General features: G+C 39.8%; 1 protein-coding gene across 1 annotated transcript in view; it reads right to left on the bottom strand.

Annotated features, from left to right (window-relative positions):
- Window positions 1–910: 910 nt before the first annotated feature.
- Window positions 911–18804, bottom strand: part of LOC113006779 (uncharacterized) — a 39289-nt gene continuing 21395 nt past the window's right edge. The window contains exons 6-13 of the mRNA XM_080297131.1: window positions 16641–16814; window positions 11168–11214; window positions 7523–11023; window positions 7036–7082; window positions 3422–3525; window positions 2288–3029; window positions 1750–1968; window positions 911–1332 (exon numbers count right to left, since the gene is read on the bottom strand). Of these exons, the coding sequence (XP_080153257.1) occupies window positions 10449–11023; window positions 11168–11214; window positions 16641–16814 (796 nt within the window). The 3' untranslated portion in view covers window positions 911–1332; window positions 1750–1968; window positions 2288–3029; ... (1 more) ...; window positions 7036–7082; window positions 7523–10448. The remainder of the gene's footprint in view (window positions 1333–1749; window positions 1969–2287; window positions 3030–3421; window positions 3526–7035; window positions 7083–7522; window positions 11024–11167; window positions 11215–16640; window positions 16815–18804) is intronic.

Below are 18804 nucleotides of genomic sequence, written 5' to 3'. Positions count from 1 at the left end.
ACGATCAGTGCAAACCAATAAAGCAGCTCTTTCATGAATATTACTTTTATGATGTTTTTTAAGTTTAAACTGTCAGGTGATATTTCTGCTATAGAACAGGTATTTGTGCTATTAATCTTGGAAAAAAAGGAAAAACATAATACTTTGGAACATTTGAGGATCCAAGTTTCTGATATTCTGCTTTGTATTTGAAATTTTTAGAAAATAAAGATTTATCTTTAGCTACATTCTATTTAATTCTAGATACCAAAACAGCAGTCTCCCTACAAGACATACTGATGTTTGCCACGGGCCTAAACAGCATTCCACCAGCTGGAATGGAACCAAGACCAAGATTGCTGTTTGGTGATGCATCACGTTTCCCAATTGGGAAAACGTGCAAACACCATTGTGATACCAATGGCTCAGTCATATAAGCAGTTCCAGGATGATATGGACTTTGGAATATTAAACTCTCCTGGTTTTGGTCTGTATTGATCGACTTACAGTTTGATCCTCATACTGTAATATAGTCTTCATGTCAACTGTGTTTTTGTTCTTATACAAAAAGGTTTGTTTAAAGAAATTGACTAGATATCTGTTGGGCCAAGGCCTTTGTTTTAGTTACAATGCTAAAGTAAATGTCTGTGATTTGAAATGATTACTTTTAGTACCCTTAGCTTTAGAAAGAATTCCCTTTATATCTATTCTAAATGGTGAATAGTAGTATTCATAGATATTGTACATTTTACACAATTTGTATGTCAGTGCAAAGTGTAATTTGCCTTGTTAAGGTTACCAATAAATCTTATTACTTAAATGAGAGTGTTTTTTACTCCTTTATTTTATATCAACCTGTATTAATAAAGCTAATAATACCAACACGTGTCTTGCATTTAAGGTGGAGGTTAAGAGAGTCTTCACAATATCATCTGTTAGGAGAAATCATTTATTTGATCGCACTGTCACAACTGATATTCTTATTTGGAAAAACACAAAGGCAATTTTTTTAAGTGACTATAAACTGATGAACTATAATTGTGTTCTACTTGAAGCAAAAAACATTTTTTTTAGCCTTAACAAAAGTGCAGGTGGTGCATTACTATAACCACAAAGTGGAATCCACAGTTCTGGGATGTGTGGGAACCTTGGCATTACAACCCAGCAAGCCTTTTTAGTCTGATGTAGTTCTCCACACAAGATTCCAATGTCTGTGATGAACTGAAGCCACTGTTTAGTCCTTCAAAATATTCCTGTAGGTGAGGGTCTCCACAGAAATCGGGAGTTGAACTCATCCTGAACTGGCTCAGCTCTTGATGTCCAACTGCAAGGCCACAGTCGCGTCCACCAAACCTAAAAGTTTGTACAAGGAAAATCTTTACTATTAAAATACTAAGAAAACGCAACAACATCCTTGTAGAAAAAAAGTAGACCTATTTAGTCCAAATTTTTGGTGGTACAAACACTGTGGTGTCTGTTTTTTATGACCATACAGTAAAAGAAGACTATATGATCAAGTGCATAGATCAGTGCGCCCCAGGGTGGCTGTGGCTACAATGTAGCTTGCCACCACCAGTGTGTGAATGGGTGGATGACTGGTTGTGTAAAGCGCTTTGGGGTCCTTAGGGACTAGAAAAGCGCTATACAAATACAGGACATTTACCGTTTATAGATTAAAAGGTGCTAAAAAAAAAAAAGTCATTTTTCTGATTTCTACTTAAATTAAAGAATTTTGATTTTTCACATTTTTAATTGACAAGTGATACAAACCTATGAGGCAGGTAATACATCACATCCGGTTTACCAGATGGACAGCGTGACTGGCTAACTGGACGGATCAGGTGCGTGTTCCACTTTCTTTTGCATTCATCCAGATCCCTCTGAAGCACAGCCATGAAAATGAAGCGCACCAAGCACATGTGTTCATGACTACCATTAAAGAGGTGCATTTCCTTCATGTCACTCAAAAGGTCCATCCAGAACTGTGTTCTAAAAAAGACAAAAACATACCATCAGTTCACAAATCACCAGCCTTCAAAGCCTCACTATTTCTTACATTTATGAAATTGTTTCTTGAGTTGACGTAAAGTGCGTGCATTTCGGATTTCTATTCATCTCTCTTTCTTTATTGACTATTACAGTTTATATTTTCTATCTTATACTTGTATGTAACATAATGGCTACACATTGAAGCTATAAAGGAAAGGTGGTGTAATACACATCAAGGCTTCTGCATCACAGACTATATATTACAGCCACACTTTTATCTGCTTAATATAGTTGTTTCTTGAAAATTTTTAAAACCTACCGCTGTTTTCTGAAGTACGACCACCAGCTTTCAATTCTTTGATTTGTTATTGAAGATCCATACATATGACTGGCAGCTCCTGCAAAAAAATCCTGATGAGATGACCGTAAGGCACAATGCATTGCTGCCATCGTCCCATTTTCAGTGCCGCAGTCTGTGCGAAGTCGCACTGGTATGACTCCAAACTCTGAAGCACACTGAACGTAGTGTTGAGCTATGACTTCTGGGTTGCTGTTAGTTGCTCCGCAAACCAACCATAATACCTTCCGCGAATAGCCATCAATACAACCACTGATAGTCAAACCATATGGCTTTAATTTGTCATATCCATCAACATGCCAAGTGTGGTTTGGTCCAGGTGAATCGTAAACTCTTCGTACAAACTTTTTCCTTGAGCGCTTTTGGACTCCAGATGGGTCGAGCTCTGCCATTATCACCATGACATCATGCCTTTTCACAGAAAGATGGCGTTTCTGACGCAGTGTCTGCCACATTGAACGGTATCCATAATGTTGACCAGGTCCCTTCAGCTCTTCTATTATTGCAGCACGAATCAAGGCCTGACTTGAGTAATCTTTTTTGCGGGACAGTGATAAACGTCTTAATCTACATTTAAGTGTGGTCAGACTGATCTTCTGTTTATGTTTTGAGGCCAAAATGTCCAAAGTTTCATTATAGGAGTAACCGTCTCTGAAATATTTCTGAATGAGGTCTTCGATGGAAATGTTTTCTTGAATTGATCCTTATAAACAGAAAAAAAAAAAAAGATGGGAAATGGTAAAATAGATCATCAGACAAGAAATGTGCAGTTTTAAATAACAATGACATTTTAAAACCAATGTATTGTTTCATTATTAAACTAAATTAATATGTTGCTTCTTTGGGCCTCAGTAAATTCAAGACAAATAAAGTCTACAACTATAACCCTAACCTGGACGACTAAGAATCTTCACAGATATACCTTAATGGTTTAAATGATTGCAAAATAACGTGTATGCAATTTATATAACATAAAAATAATATAGTACATAAGGACTGCATTCAAATGTAAATAAACTGTAAACAGCCAAATGGCAGCTTTGTGAACTGGTTGAGACAACCTTTTTTTTAATATGTAATTTGTGAAATACTTACTGTTGTCGACAAACGCCAAAAACTCAATATGTTTGCCACATGAACCGCAGAACTTGACAACTTCTCCCACGTTATGGCCACAATATGGACAAAACATTCTTATCCTGAAAGAAACAGCATTTTTCTTTTAAAATAGAGTATTAAAACGGCAAAGGGCAGACCTAAGCTAAAGTGTATATACACAAACGCATTTCCAACACAACAGCTACGTTGCTAGCGTAAAACAGAACTTCCAAAACACAACTACCTACATAACTTAAATTACACAATTGAGAGCATATGTGTATTAGTTGTTGATTTATAGACAAACACTAATATATATTCAAATAATTAAAAAAAAAAAAAGAAGGTTCATTTACCTTTTACTGCTACACACCAAACCCGGTCATTAGAAACGTCATGGCTTATGTAGCCACTAGGTAACAAAAACTCAACACTGCCCCTAGCGTCCTGGAGCACTTCCGTTGTGCTTTGTATTTTGCATGTGTTTTGTATTTTGCATGTGTTTTGTATTTTGCATGTGCTTTGTATTTTGCATGTGTTTTTGATTTTGCGTGTGTTTTGTATTTTGCATGTGCTTTGTATTTTGCGTGTGCTTTGTATTTTGCATGTGTTTTGTATTTTGCATGTGCTTTGTATTTTGCGTGTGTTTTGTATTTTGCATGTGCTTTGGAGTTTGCATGTGTTTTGGATTTTGCATGTGTTTTGGAGTTTGTACGTGCTTTGTCTCTAGGGGCCACCGTAGGCTGAGGTTAAAGTTACGTTTCATAACTGCATAGTTTCACAGACGTTTAATGGTTCACTGGCACATGTGTTAGACTGAACTATCATCTAAATATCATCTGTTTTTTAATAGTTATTCAACTGTATTCTAAGCACCAGCTGTCTGTTAGAATGTGATTTTTTTCTCTCTCTCTGTTGGCAGAGGTATAAAAATGCGCAGGAAAATCTTACGTGCATGGCGAACTTCACCGACGATATTTAGGGAGGAATAAACACACATCAAACATAAATGAACCATTTGCCTGTCTCCATAATTGAGAGCATTTTCTCTTCCTATGTCAACACTCTCTCTCTCTCTCTCTCTCTCTTTTTTTTTTTTTTGGCTTTTTCGGTCATGTTATGTTTACCTGTCAAAGGCTTGTTACAAACTATGAAACACATCGTGCAGACTTCTGGATGTTAGAAGAAAACTAATACTGCTCATGAATGAGACTAAAGGCAGGAAGGTGTCCTTTAAAACTAAACATGTTAATAGGACCTCCCTATTTATATCATAGTTTATGATATAGCACGTGTATTTCAGTAATAGCCTGCTGATTTCAGTGTGGTGAACAGTCGCACAGCTCACGTAGGCGATATCTGTGATACTCCTTAGCTATAATTTATCCAAGTTAACTTCGTTTAACCTTTCAGACAGTTCTTTTGCAATGAAAAACATAAACACCCATGCTGCCGGTAGGTTTTCTCAGTGCCAGCTGTTAACATTATAGCCGCTTATGCAGTAACCATGGTAACCACGGACTCTGAGCGGCTGGATCGACGGAGGTCAGACAACAATTTTACATGTATGATATTAAAACAGGACACAGCCACTATACGTGCTGGCCTCATATCAAATGTGAAGGCAGACTGAGTCTATGTTTGACGTTTTTTATATCTAATCTTCCTTTTCAAACATTTAAACAGCAGCGAGTCTGTAGCTGAGGGAATACAAACTCAAATTGTCGGAACAGGTTTGCTCGTTTCTTGGATTCATTTGGTGATTTATTAAATCTATAACTGTTATTCTAATCTGCTGCTGAGTCTCTTACACTTTTCTTTATGCTGTATATTTTCATGTCTCTGGAATAGTTGGCAGTTAGATAGTCAGCTGGGAAACTTTGTGTTAACTCATGGAGCTGAGGATATCGTGGATATGCTGACCTCGCTCCGTGGTGTACAGGGCCGTTTACCCTCATGATTAATATTCACAATAAAAATATTAGCCGAACATCATGAAGTCTGTATGTGTTTCATAGTGTCGAACAACCTTTGTACAGTTAAAACCAGCAGTTACTACATGACAGAAACACCAACGTTATCTCTTTTATGCGTTTATACACAGGTCACGCTGATTACTGAACAAAAACCCAAAGATCAGATGTTAAACAGATTTATTTGCTCTCTCTCCTCCGTAAACATTTTTTAATGTTAGTTATAATTCAGAATTGGCGACTGAAACACGTAGGACACATAAGAACTTCAGGAAATAAAACACCGATAAATATAACCTCAGTAAAAGAAGTCAGCGGGGGTTACTACAGCTGTGTACCGGGGCCTGCGCTTTGTCGGTGGGATTGCTTGCGAGGCGAGCGGGTCTATCCCACGCTTTGCCGTGAGACTGGGCAGACATCTCCGAAATCATCGAAGCACTTTTGCAAAGAGGCTGTATCTTGACAAACCGACCAGACACATGAAGATTAAACCACTACATTCTCGGCTAAAAAAATATTAAAACGGTATTTTGTGACACACAAAGAGGGTTTTTCAAAGTTCAGTTTTGTTAGCTTCCACATGCCGGTTGTTGTGTGCTAGAAACAATGGCCACCAGGCCAAAGCAATGGTTTTGACTCGATCAGCGTTAACCCCGCCCCCTGAGTTTGATGGGTGAGGCTGACAGATAAAATTATTTCATGATGAGAGCCAGGCGCCAAGACTGCCAAAATGAAATAAATAAATATATCATTAAATAATTAATTAAATTTGTCAATAAGTAATTAAATGTGTCAATAATTAATTAAAATGTGAAATACATAAATAATTAATTAAATGTGTCAATAATTAATTAATTACATGTGTCATAACTATTTATTTATTTAATTAATTCCAATTTTAATTAATTATTGACACATTTAATTAATTATTTAATGGTGTATTTAATTAATTCATTATGGCAGTCCTGGCATTCCATAGTGTGTACACCTGTGAGCATGGACACGCTTGTTTTTTTAAAAGGTTCCTTCATGTAATGATCTGCTAGAGGGTGTGGGGGGGCCACTGCCCCGTCCTCCAGGGCATGAAGCAGGTATGGAGGAGATCAAAACTCCAGACATCCAGAGGCCCCCAGAACACAAGAGACCAAGGAAGACCAACAGAGGGGCAGCTGCGCCACTGTCCCAGAAAGAGCTGAGGAGAGTCCCAGATGAGGGCTCACTCAGCAGCCGCGGAGCAGAAGCCGGGGGGGTGGGGGGGGGGGGGGGGGTGGCCAAGAGGGTGGCATCCTAATGTGATTGGTCACTGCGATGGACACTTCAGGTTGCTGCTAAACTGAGTTACACTGTGGCAGCAATAGAAACGCTGTTTTAAACTGTATTTGTTTACAATTTGAAAAATAAAATTTGCCGAATGAATTATCAGAAGTTATTGTTTGTTGTGCATTAGTGGAAATACTGACAACTGTCACTGGATTATAGAATGTTGAAGAAATATTTTAAACCAGAGCAAACACAATCCAGCTGCAGTTATTGATCCATCATCTGTTCATTGATTGACACTTTGATCATGAGTCCTGACATCAGAGATGTGAATGAGTGATGCTTTGTTTTCATGAATCACATTAAAAGCACACTTACACTTCCTCAGACCTGGTCTCAACCATCGGACTCCAGCAGGCTCCACCCTGAAAGGAGGAGGGGGGTCAGACCAGCACAGTCTCTTTCGGCATGCAGTGTTGGGAAGGTTACTTTTAAAATGTATTCCATTACAGAATACAGAATACATGCCCCAATATGTATTCTGTAACGTATTCCGTTACGTTACTCAATGACAGTAACGTATTCTGAATACTTTGGATTACTTAATATATTATCTTGCTTGAAATATTTTAAACCAGAGGATTCAAAGGCATGTCCTCAAGCATCTGCTCTGCTGTCTCATTAATCTGTTGGACAGTATCACATCACTTCTGGGATGGGAAGCATGCATCAATCCTAAGAAAAAGGTCAAACTGTTTCTTAGTCTATTGATTAAACTTAATTTTATAAAATGTGTTTATGTTGCTGCCAGTGAGTTTCACTCAGTGAAACAGCTGTACACATCTGGCTGCAGAGGTTCACTCACTGTGAGTTCAGGCTTCACTGTAACAGTTCGTCCAGATGATATTTCAGGTTAGCTGAGCAGACAGTCTGTGAGGTGGACAGGAGAGAAGGATGTGACACACAGTCTTTGGTAAGGAGCTGAATGGTCTGAAATAGTGTATCATAAATATAGTTCAGGTTGTTGCTATCATGCTGAGTAAATGTACACAAGATGCTTGTAGCTGCTGCGTGCTAGGCGTTCTACGTTTTTATGCTTTGTGGTTATTTCTGTGCTGCTAACAACTGAATTTACTTCAGTTGTCTGATGTAGATCCATCACTCTGGGCCTGGACCTGCAGACCACAGGGAAACATCACACATCTACCTGCTGTCTGTTTCACTGCTCAAATATATTTTTTGTACTGTCTTCTTGAAATTCTTTCAATTTTTTGTTTGCAATCATACACACGATGCAGTCATTGACCTACACTGATTCACTTTTCACTGGAAGCTTCATTCCATAAATATTCAGTCAATTTAACACATTGGAACAAATTTTAAACATTTCAGCTGAGACAGATGAACATCATGTGACTATTTCATCAAGTGTGTTGCTTTCAATGACCATGTTCCTGTTAAATACAGTTACAGTGTCATTTGAAGAACTTCTTAGTCATCATTACTGCTGTTTGAGTGTGTGCTCATTACTGTTATCTCTTTAGTACTTTTTGAATTTAAGGTACATTTTGGAAGAATCAGTTTTATTAAAGCTTTTTCTGTATTGTGTGTTGTACATTCCACATTTTATCTACAAATCTGATCCTTGGAAAAATCCAGGAGAAAACATGAAACCAAAGGAGAAAGAAGAGGCAATTCCTCCATATTATCTTTTTTTTTTCTTTTTTGTGCCCCGTTTGGATCTTTAGCCATCAGAATTGTTGTCTTAAGGCCAAGAAAGATGCCAAGTGGATTTATTTTACCAAGTGGATCATCATGGCCTTGCCATATTGGTCCCTTTGATTGACCTTTATTATAATTATGTATTTATTTTATTTTCGGTTGCTACAAATGGGACAGACATGACTGGGGGATAGGACAGGGAGAAAGAATGAAAGAGAGAGGGAGAGAAAGAAAACCAGAGGGGAGAAGAGACGGTGAGAAAGGGGGGGAAGAAAGAAAAAAAAAAACCAAAAAAAAAACACCTGGATCACCTGTATGGAGAAAAAAAAAACAGAAGAGAAAGCAAACAAAAAAAAGAGCAACATAATAAATACAGCACCATCACAATAAACTAGCTAGCAGTAGATAACAGTAGATACTAAATATTAAACGATATTGTGCAGCACGCAAGATAGACAGCACACAATGTGCTTTGAGGTAGCAGCCAAGAAAGGTGTAGTCCGCGTCTGTGAACACCCGTGTGTACACCTGTGTGCATACCTGTGTGGATCAGCATGCTTGTATTCCAAAGGTTTCTCCATGTAACGATCTGCTAGAGAGTGTAGGGAGCCATAGCCCCGTCCCCAGGGCATGAAGCAGGTATCGAGGAGATCCAGGCCCCAGATATCCAGAGGCCCCAGAGTACGAGGACCCGAGGAGGACCACCAAAAGGGGGGGGAACCGTGCCACCCTCCTGGGAAGAGCTGAGTAGAGCCCCAAACGAGAGGTCACCCAGCAGCTATGGAGCAGAGGCCAGAGGGGGTTGCAGTGGCGTGCCCGCAGGCTCTGCCGGCAGCCAGCTGTGCCAGAGAGGACCGAGCTTCAGACCCAGAGGCCTGAGGGCACCCCTCCATATTATCAGCATTTGCTCTTGTGCACCATCTCTGTCGTTACTTAGGTCACAACCAATCACTTCATGGTGGTTTTAGCTCAGGAGGTAGAGCAGGTCATTTACTGGTTGTAAGGTTGATGGTTTGATTCCTAGTCTGCATGCTAAATGTCCTTGGGCAAAATATTTACTTTACATTGCTCTCTGATGCATCCATCAGGGTGGGAATGTTAGTTAGTAAGTACGGTACTTAAAAATCATAGAAGGATGTGGCATGCTGTATTAAGTGCTTTGAGTACTCCAGAAGAGTAGAAAAGTGCTATATGAAAATCAGTCTCTGTATCTCTTCCAGTTGTGTTCCTAGTCTGTTTTGTTCGGTGCAGCAGATTCAGCTTTCAAACTTACAGCCTTTATAAGGGCACCTGACTTTATGTTGTACTTTGAAGTGTGCAGTACACAGGTGGGTACAACAGACAGTCTCCGAACAAGAACAGCAAACCCACATGACATACAGCAAAACAGAACTGGCGTATCTGTAAACAAGGAAATACTTTGGTTGCTGCAAAAATCCAATGTTTTAGCCTGTAATGCTTAAATAGCTGCCCTCTTTTGAAAGTTAACAGGGCAATACTTCCACTTCCAAGGCATCTCTTCCTGGGATTTGAAATACAACAAAGAAAAAGCAAATAAGAACAAAGAAGATTCAGTCATAGCAGCACTATATCTATACCTTGGATTTAATCTGGATCAGAGACCTGCTTCAGACTGAGTAATGTGAAGGCCATAGACATGTTTAGCTTTTCCTTTCTGATTAGCTGAGTAATGTTACACTATGGTAATGAATGTGACTGAGCAACTTGGACATTTAAGCCTAAAATGACATCACTTTGACATGCATAACAGCCACACATTGTGATGTTAGGGAACTGATAGTTTAATTGGAACAGTCCAAAAGCCTGTCAGTGAGGCAGGATGGCTACATGGCAGCACTGGCTCTTTTTACCAGGCAAATTACCATAGTGACTGATGTCAATCACATCAGCTGGTCATGAACATGTAAGTGGACCTTGCTGAGTTGAAGATGTTTACAAGGAATCATTTAGAACAGTTTTATACGTCAACTGATTGAATCCATGAATCTGAAAATGTGTTTCTGAGTGAAAGAGACAAACATGTACAGACTGAACTATCTGTTCAACAGTCAGAGTGTTTCTCTAACAGGAGGACACTCTTTACACTCAACTCGGCACAGAGTTACTGAGGAACCAGGAGACATGAGCATAAACCCAGGATAAAGGGTTTCAGTGAATGTGGTGTTGAAGGTGTGGAGGTGGATCAGAGTGTCAGAGGAGACTCTGTAGAAGGACAGAGTGCCAGCAGGACAGTCCAGATACACTGCTACTCTGTTAGAGACAGAGGAGGATGAGGAGGAGATGGATGTCTCTTTCTTATTGTGACAGACATAATGAGGACCATCATCAGTGCAGTACAGACTCCAGGACTGATCATTGTTTCCAAACAAACAGTCATAACTGAGTCCTTTCCTTCTGATTTTGCTGTAACTCACTGATATAATAACTGTTATTCTCCACTCGACCTCCCAGTAACAGCGACCAGTCAGACCATTTCTACACAGCAACTGCTCATAAACATCAAATCTGTCTGGATGATCAGGATATGATTGAACCTCCTCCACACGTGTCACCTTCCTGTTGTTGTCAGACATTTTGAGGTTTGTGTGTACTGTGTTTGTGTCGATTGTGAGTTGACAGGAATCTGATGGAGAGAACAAACACAATCCAGCTGCAGTTATTGATCCATCATCTGTTCATTGATTGACACTTTGATCATGAGTCCTGACATCAGAGATGTGAATGAGTGATGCTTTGTTTTCATGAATCACATTAAAAGCACACTTACACTTCCTCAGACCTGGTCTCAACCATCGGACTCCAGCAGGCTCCACCCTGAAAGGAGGAGGGGGGTCAGACCAGCACAGTCTCTTTCAGCATGCAGTGTTGGGAAGGTTACTTTTAAAATGTATTCCATTACAGAATACAGAATACATGCCCCAATATGTATTCTGTAACGTATTCCGTTACGTTACTTAATGACAGTAACGTATTCTGAATACTTTGGATTACTTAATATATTATCATGCTTTTTACAACAACGTGAATGTACTATTGCTGTGTGATTTATTACTATTACTGAAGGTCCGCGACTCCGAACTGTAGTAAAGGGACCTCTGACTAATACGGCGGGGTCCCTGTCGGCTCGTAGCTGAAAAATAGCTTTACTTTGTTGTGTGGGTCAACTTTTCTTGCGAGAGACAGAGAGAGGCGTTGAAAGACTGCTCCAACGGAACTTATTGTTTTCGGAGGAAAACACGAACACGGTGTACAGTCGAGTCTTAATAGTTTACTTACAACTGGGCTCGTCAGGCACTCTTCTTGGCTGAAGTGGTTATTATTATATTTACATGCTTCCAGCTCCCGTTTTTCCTCGATGACAACTCGTACCTTTCCACTCCCCTTTTTCTCCCTCCTCGCGCTCACAGACCCATAACGTGTATGGCAGTCCATTCTCCCTGCAACACGGACTACACTGCCCATGATGCTACATTCTTTAGAGCTATGCTTGTAGCATTCTGCCTGTTAGCTTAGCACAACAACAACAACAACGAAAAGGTGCTCTCTCACCCAGGAAACACACAGTCGCAGAGAGAGAGAGAGCGTCGCCCTGTAACCATGGCAACCGTAACGCTGCCGCCTGGAACAACAGAACGTAGCTGTCAAACAAAACCCAAACAGTCCTGACCCGCGACAAAATGAAACAGGAAAGTACCGCAGTGTAATCCATTTATTTCAACAAAGTAACTGTATTCTGAATACCACCTTTTTAAACGGTAACTGTAACGGAATACAGTTACTCATATTTTGTATTTTAAATACGTAACGGCGGTACATGTATTCCGTTACTCCCCAACACTGTCAGCATGCACATATGGACATTACATCACTCTCATACACATACTGTTAGACACTAATAAAGGAACAGTCCAACATTTTCACAACTACACATCAATCCATACGTGGATCAAACTGTTGATGATCTGGCTTCTTATTGCTTTGATTTCTGAATCTAAAGAGTGAATGCATTTAAACCAGGAACCACAAATCTAGGCATTCAAAGTTGATAAAGTACCATGGAGTTTTGTAGGGTCAAGCATCACACCAAATCTGGTATATATTGTTTCTATTTTATACAGTACATCTTTGAAATTATACATTCCAGTTATGGCAGCACTTGGTGTGGTGATTAGCACTGTTGCCTAACAGCAAGAAGGTGCTGAGATCCATTCCATCACCTGGCCAGGTCCTTTCTATTTGGAGGTTGCACAGGTTTACTCTGGATTCCTCCCACAGCCCCACTGGCCAGTCCACTGAGGTGGCTGGTATTGGAAGAGGTAGGCTGGCCAGGTCAGGCACTACATTTATTTGCAAGCACTAAAAGTGCATAAAAGATCAGCTCGCTTCTCGCGATGAACCCGCCTCTTTCAAGGATTTAGTTTCCCTTTCCCTCCAGATAGACAACGCCTGAGGAAGAGGGAAGCTGAGAGAAAAACAGACTCCGCAGGTCATTTCCTCGCTGTCTTCGGGTTGACTTCCGCTGCACTACCAGTACAAACATCCACCCCAGTTATTGCCTCTTCTGTCACAGATTCTGTGCTGGAACCGATGCAAATTGTGCATTTCCAGCTCTCAACTATTTTTAATGGTAAAAAAAATGGCCTGCATTTGTATAGTGCTTTATTCAGTCCCTAAGGACCCCAAAGTGCTTTACACTACATTCAGTCATTCACACACTGGCAATGGCAAGCTACATTGTACATTGTAGCCACAGCTGCCCTGGGGCGCACTGACAGAGGCGAGGCTGCCGGACACTGGCGCCACCGGGCCCTCTGACCACCACCAGTGGGCAAACATGGGGTTACTATCTTTTTTTTTTTTTTTTTTTTGCAGTTGAAGTTTTTTTTTTTTTTTTTTTTTTTTTAATAAATAGGACAGGGGGAATGAATGAGAGAAAGAGGGGGAGAGAAAGAAAGAAAACCAAAGGGGAGAAGAGACGGTGAGAAGGGGGGGGAAGAGAGAGAAAAAAAAAAAGAACTCCTGGGTCACCTGTATGGCAAATATCTTGCCCAAGGATATTTGGAAACCAGCCAGGAGGCAGCCTGCCTGCATGCAAGAGGATGCAGAGTGAACCATCACTGGGATCGAACCACCGACCTTCTGATTAGTGGCTGACCTGCTCTGCCACCTGAGCTACAGCCAACCTGTAAGGTGGTTTGCCTGATCACTTTCTAGTATCCTGCCCCAAATGGTTAAAAAGCTCCACCTGCAGGTATGTTCTGGGATACAGGTGGGCAGATCAGTTACTAATATTAAACCCTGGCTACTGCTCCCTGTGTTTTTGCAGGCTTACCAGGCTACTCCAACCCCTTCAGGCTCTCGCTGATTTCGGTGTCGGGCAGAGACTTGTTGATTGAGAGTTAGCTAAACAGTTGCACACTCCTCTCCTAGCACTCGAACTTCCCATACTACCCAAAGCTATTAATCACAATCAAAATAAATAATCAAGTGTTTGCCCACATCACTCATCAAACTGAAACTGTCATGCTAGTTAGATCCTGTAATAATAATAATAATAATAATAATAATAATAATGAACAGCCAGGAGAGTCACTTACCTTTTTCCCCATTCAATTTTCCCAACTTATTCTCGGTTTCCACTGGTTAACTCTCATATAGAATGGCTCTAGCTCTTACCTCCATCCCATTAGAGGACCGTGACCTACAGGAGGTGTTCAGCAAACAAAAGGCTGTCTCGCTACCAACCCACAAGATTGTATGACTTGCCCAGCGTTCAGGTCGCCAAGCAAAGCTTCAGCCATGTGGCTTTTTTTTCTCGTCGCCTAACCCCAGCCCAAAGAACTACGATGTAGGTGATGGAGCGTTAACTACTCTCTTAACTTTAAAAACCTTAAAAAAGTAGATTGAATTCAACTGTACACATCAGTTTTCCTTCCAAGAAACATTCCATTACTTATCTGTATAACAGAAGAAGTCACTTAGATGAGTGATAAAACATCCGGAGAAACTAAACTTTTGGGCATGTCTTTGCCTGTAATTCAGGAATTAAGAGATTTTTTTATGTATAGATTTTTTTTTCAGTTATTGTTTCAATTGGCTCATTTTCAGCCTCAGCAGCATCTCTCAGAAGAAAACCAGTTTAAACTTTGTGCCAATCATCAGACAAAAAGTGAATTCACATCAGAGTGGAATTCATAAGATCAAAAGAATAAGCACTTAAGATTGTGTTCTGCAGGGGAATGATAAGTTTCATATCCTCCCTCTCTCTTTTTAAATGTAACTCATAAAACAAGCAAAACTACTAATCTGTACAAGTTACAGATGTCCTTCTAGGTAAATATACACAACTCTTTTGAAGTGATTTGAACTGTGAGTTAAAGGACATGCAGAAGAGGATGCAGAAGATGCAGAGTCAACCATCACTGATGCAGTCTCTCCTGCATAAAGTTCAGGTGCTCGTTTTCCTGTGTGGGTGTCTGATGCCACAAAACAGACTCAGAGCTATAACATCCTAAATGACTATGATATGGAACAGATGTGGGTGTGTCCTCATCTCCCAGAGGAATTCCAATTGTTGTCATAAAAAAAAAAAAACCATGCACACACAAAAACACCTGAAAATATAAACATCAACCAAAAATCAGCAGTAACTTACTTACTTTATGAGGTCTGTGAAAATTATTTCCATATGATTTACAGTATATATCACAGCATCAAGGGTCTTTATAAGCACGGAGCATAGTACTAAAGTGAATCAGTTTCAGCTTTTGTTTTTCCATCCATAAATCAATTTTCTTCCGCTTATCCTTTTCAGGGTCGCAGGAGCCTATCCAAGCTGTCTTAGGGCGAGAGGCAGGGTACACCCTGGACAGGTCGCCAGTCTTTTGCAGGCCAAACACATAGACACAGACACACATAGAATCATTCCACATCGAAAGACCTCAGCCTGATGGTGGAATTGAACTCAGGACCTTGTCACGGTGAGTTAACAGTGCTAACCACTGTGCTGCCCAGTTTTGTTTTTCATTATGCATATTTCAGTAATAATTAAATTTCATTATCTGTATCTTTACCACACTTGACTAGGTGTAGGTACTGTAGGTGCAGTGAATGCTTAAATTATGCTCTTTGGAATATACTAGACATTCAATGTTAAGATTCAGCACACTGTGTTTGGATTTTGATTAAATTACATTAATAAATATGTATGTAATATTATATAAAAATTAATATTACACACTCTGTGATCATCATTTATGTCCAGTTCAGAATAAATGTGTGCACTCACATATTAAAATAAATAAAGTCAATAATATCTGCTAAGACTGGAGATAATATAAGGAGGGAGAGAACTGACAGCTATTATTTATATCAGCCTGTCTCAGTTCTTTTAATTCTAAGTATCATAAAGTAATGTGGTAACATGTGGACTGATGTGTTTACAGACAGCATTTTAACCACTAGTTTAAAGGCGGTAGGTTGCACCCTTCGATCTAACACTGTATAAATGTAACAGGGCTCAGTGCTGGTTCTAATAGTCTGAGCTGCTTTAAGCTTTGTTTGTGAAGAGCACAGCAGCATGATCTTAAAAGAGTGGGTCTATGTGCTGTGACACTAGCATTAGCCATGTTAGCACGTTACCTTTAACACCTGGTCAGGCTGAGTCTAAAGGCGTACATTAGGAGGTTCAGCTCTCCATTTTACTGTAGAGTCCCTTCATTCTTCACATATCCATGTCGGGCAGAGAGTACATCTGAAGGCTGAATGGCCTTTTTGCAAGCACACACACTTTCTAGCATTGCAAAGCTATGAGTACAAATAGCAGTGTATAAAAATCCAGGCAACCAGCCTGTGCCTGTGAGTACCTTAAATCACGCTGCGTGGCTAGTTTGCATTGCTTCAGGGTTTTGGAAATGAGATAATCCAATAACCAATCTGATAGCTGATCCAATAGTTAATTCCAGAGCTAATCCGATACCTAATATAATATACTAATATATTAGCTAATCTGTGAGCTGACAGGAAAGGGAAATGGATTTTCAAATGAGGAGTGGAATTGCCTTTTCAAATACCAGAAAGAAATCCTGGATTTTTGAATTCATTTCTTTCTTTCTCTCTCTTTTAAAATATGTTTAATATAAATTAAATTTAAAACATCTGCATGAAACAAAGAGGAAGTGTGTGAAAGAGACAGGGAATGTTTCTAAGTCTTCCTCCTCTATCAGATATTCTCTCCATACCTAAGAGTGTCCAGTCTCCAGCATGGATCCTTCAGTCCAGCCAAAAGCAGCTTCATTCCTGAGTCACCTGAATGATTGTAGCCCAGGTCCAGTTTTCTAATTTGGAAGGGGTTGGAGCTCAGAGCTGAGGCCAGTGACGTACAGCCTTCCTCTGTGATCAGACAGCCTGACAGACTGCAGACACACAAAACAACAATCCACCTCTGAACAATGATTTTGTGTTTGTCATACAATAATGTCTATCCAATTCTATCCATTCTATTTTATTTTATTTTATTTAAAAAGGACAATTTTAAACAGACAGTCATTGTCATGTCAAGTTTTTTTACACTATGAGCCAACCCGCTAAATTATTAGAGAGAAAGCCCAAACTCTCAGACAATCTGCTTTGAGCAGCACTTGGTAACTGTGGAAAGGAAGAACTCCCTTATAAATAAAGATCCTTCCAATAACAACAGGCTTCAGGAAGAGGTTTAAGGGATTATGGTAAATAGAAGAAATAAGCAGAGAGACAAGAACAAAACACAAATGAAGGAGAGAGGGGACACAAGTTAAATATTAATTGAACTTTAAACTTCAAAGTTTAAATATTAAAGTTAAATAAGTTTTAGAAATACTATAACTTGGCATTGTTGTTATTGTATCTTGTGTATTTTAATTTATATATTTTTTACCTTCATGAACAAACTTGTTCATGAGCAAAACTGTTTATTTTTCTTGAGCAACAAACTCCTCAAATTCAATATTTGGATTGTAGCAAAAGCTGAATTACGAATTTGTGGAACTGATATTAAAACTCTAAACTAAAACCTGCCATTTATGAAACACTGTCTTTTTTTTTACTCTGTGCGTGAGAAATGAGAAGTTGTTTTTTTCGGTGGATACTCGGAAATTGAATATAGTTCTGGCCTTCCAACCCATAATAATAATAATAATAATGGATTGGATTTATATAGCGCTTTTCAAGGCACCCAAAGCGCTTTACAATGCCACTATTCAGTCACTCTCACATTCACACACTGGTGGAGGCAGCTACAGTTGTAGCCACAGCTGCCCTGGGGCAGACTGACAGAAGCGAGGCTGCCATATCGCGCCATCGGCCCCTCTGGCCAACACCAGTAGGCAAGTAGGGTAAAGTGTCTTGCCCAAGGACACAACGACCAGGACAGAGAGCCCGGGGATCGAACCGGCGACCTTCCGGTTACAGATGTGATTCCCAACCCCCTGAGCCACGGTCGCCCATCTCTAATTGCCTGGCTGTCCTCACTCTCAACAGCACCATCAGAATCCACATCGCTGTTGTCTGAATCTGTTTTGAATCAGTGACGCGTGAGCAGAACAACTGAGAGGAACAGGCCTTTTGTTGGCTAAATTAATTCAGGTACATCAGCACAAACTCAACTACCACATTGATTGCTGTAGAACAAATGGCCTGATTAAACAAAACATGCCACAAGAAACATAACCCGTACCGTACTTTTCTGTTACTAATTAAACAAAAAATTGACTGTAAAAATTCTTCTCACAGTACTTAGAACCTAATAGATGGATGGCTGCAAATTTACACCAGCTTAATGAGGGGAAAACTGAAGTCCTTGGCTGTGTCCCAATTCAGGGTCTGCACGCTTGAAGTACGCGCACTATGCGTACTACGCGTACTACGCGTACTACGCGTACTACGTGTACTACGTACGGTGTGTACTATAAGTACGAGAAGTGCGGAAGTGAGAGGCTTGTGAAATGGGACGGTCTAGCCTTCGTCGCGCTGTTCAGGTTGCCTAGCAACCATGATACTAACCGCGAGAAACGTTACATACAGCATTGTTTGACATAAATGAAGGAAGAAAAAAAGTTTTGTTGGTCATTCATTTTTGTCATGACATCACTTTGATTAGTTGAGTATCTGAGGCTGAGACCACGGGACTGTAAAACATGATTGTTGGGCTTCACTTCTGTACTGAACAGTCATTTAAGATTAGTTAGTAAATAACAATTAGCTAATGTTGTTCATGAGACTAAAATCCTCTCACTGTGGTAATGTAAATATAATATGGCCAATATTATAGTATTGTCAGAATATTATATATACATATATATATATATATATATTAGGGGTGCAACAATATTCGTATCGATATTGAACCGTTCGATACAGTGCTTTCGG

Source organism: Astatotilapia calliptera, chromosome 23, assembly GCF_964374335.1.
Source record: "Astatotilapia calliptera chromosome 23, fAstCal68.1, whole genome shotgun sequence".
NCBI classification, from domain to species: domain Eukaryota; kingdom Metazoa; phylum Chordata; class Actinopteri; order Cichliformes; family Cichlidae; genus Astatotilapia; species Astatotilapia calliptera.
The sequence above is the reverse complement of the archived record's forward strand: the minus strand, read 5'-3'. Positions and strand labels throughout refer to the sequence as shown.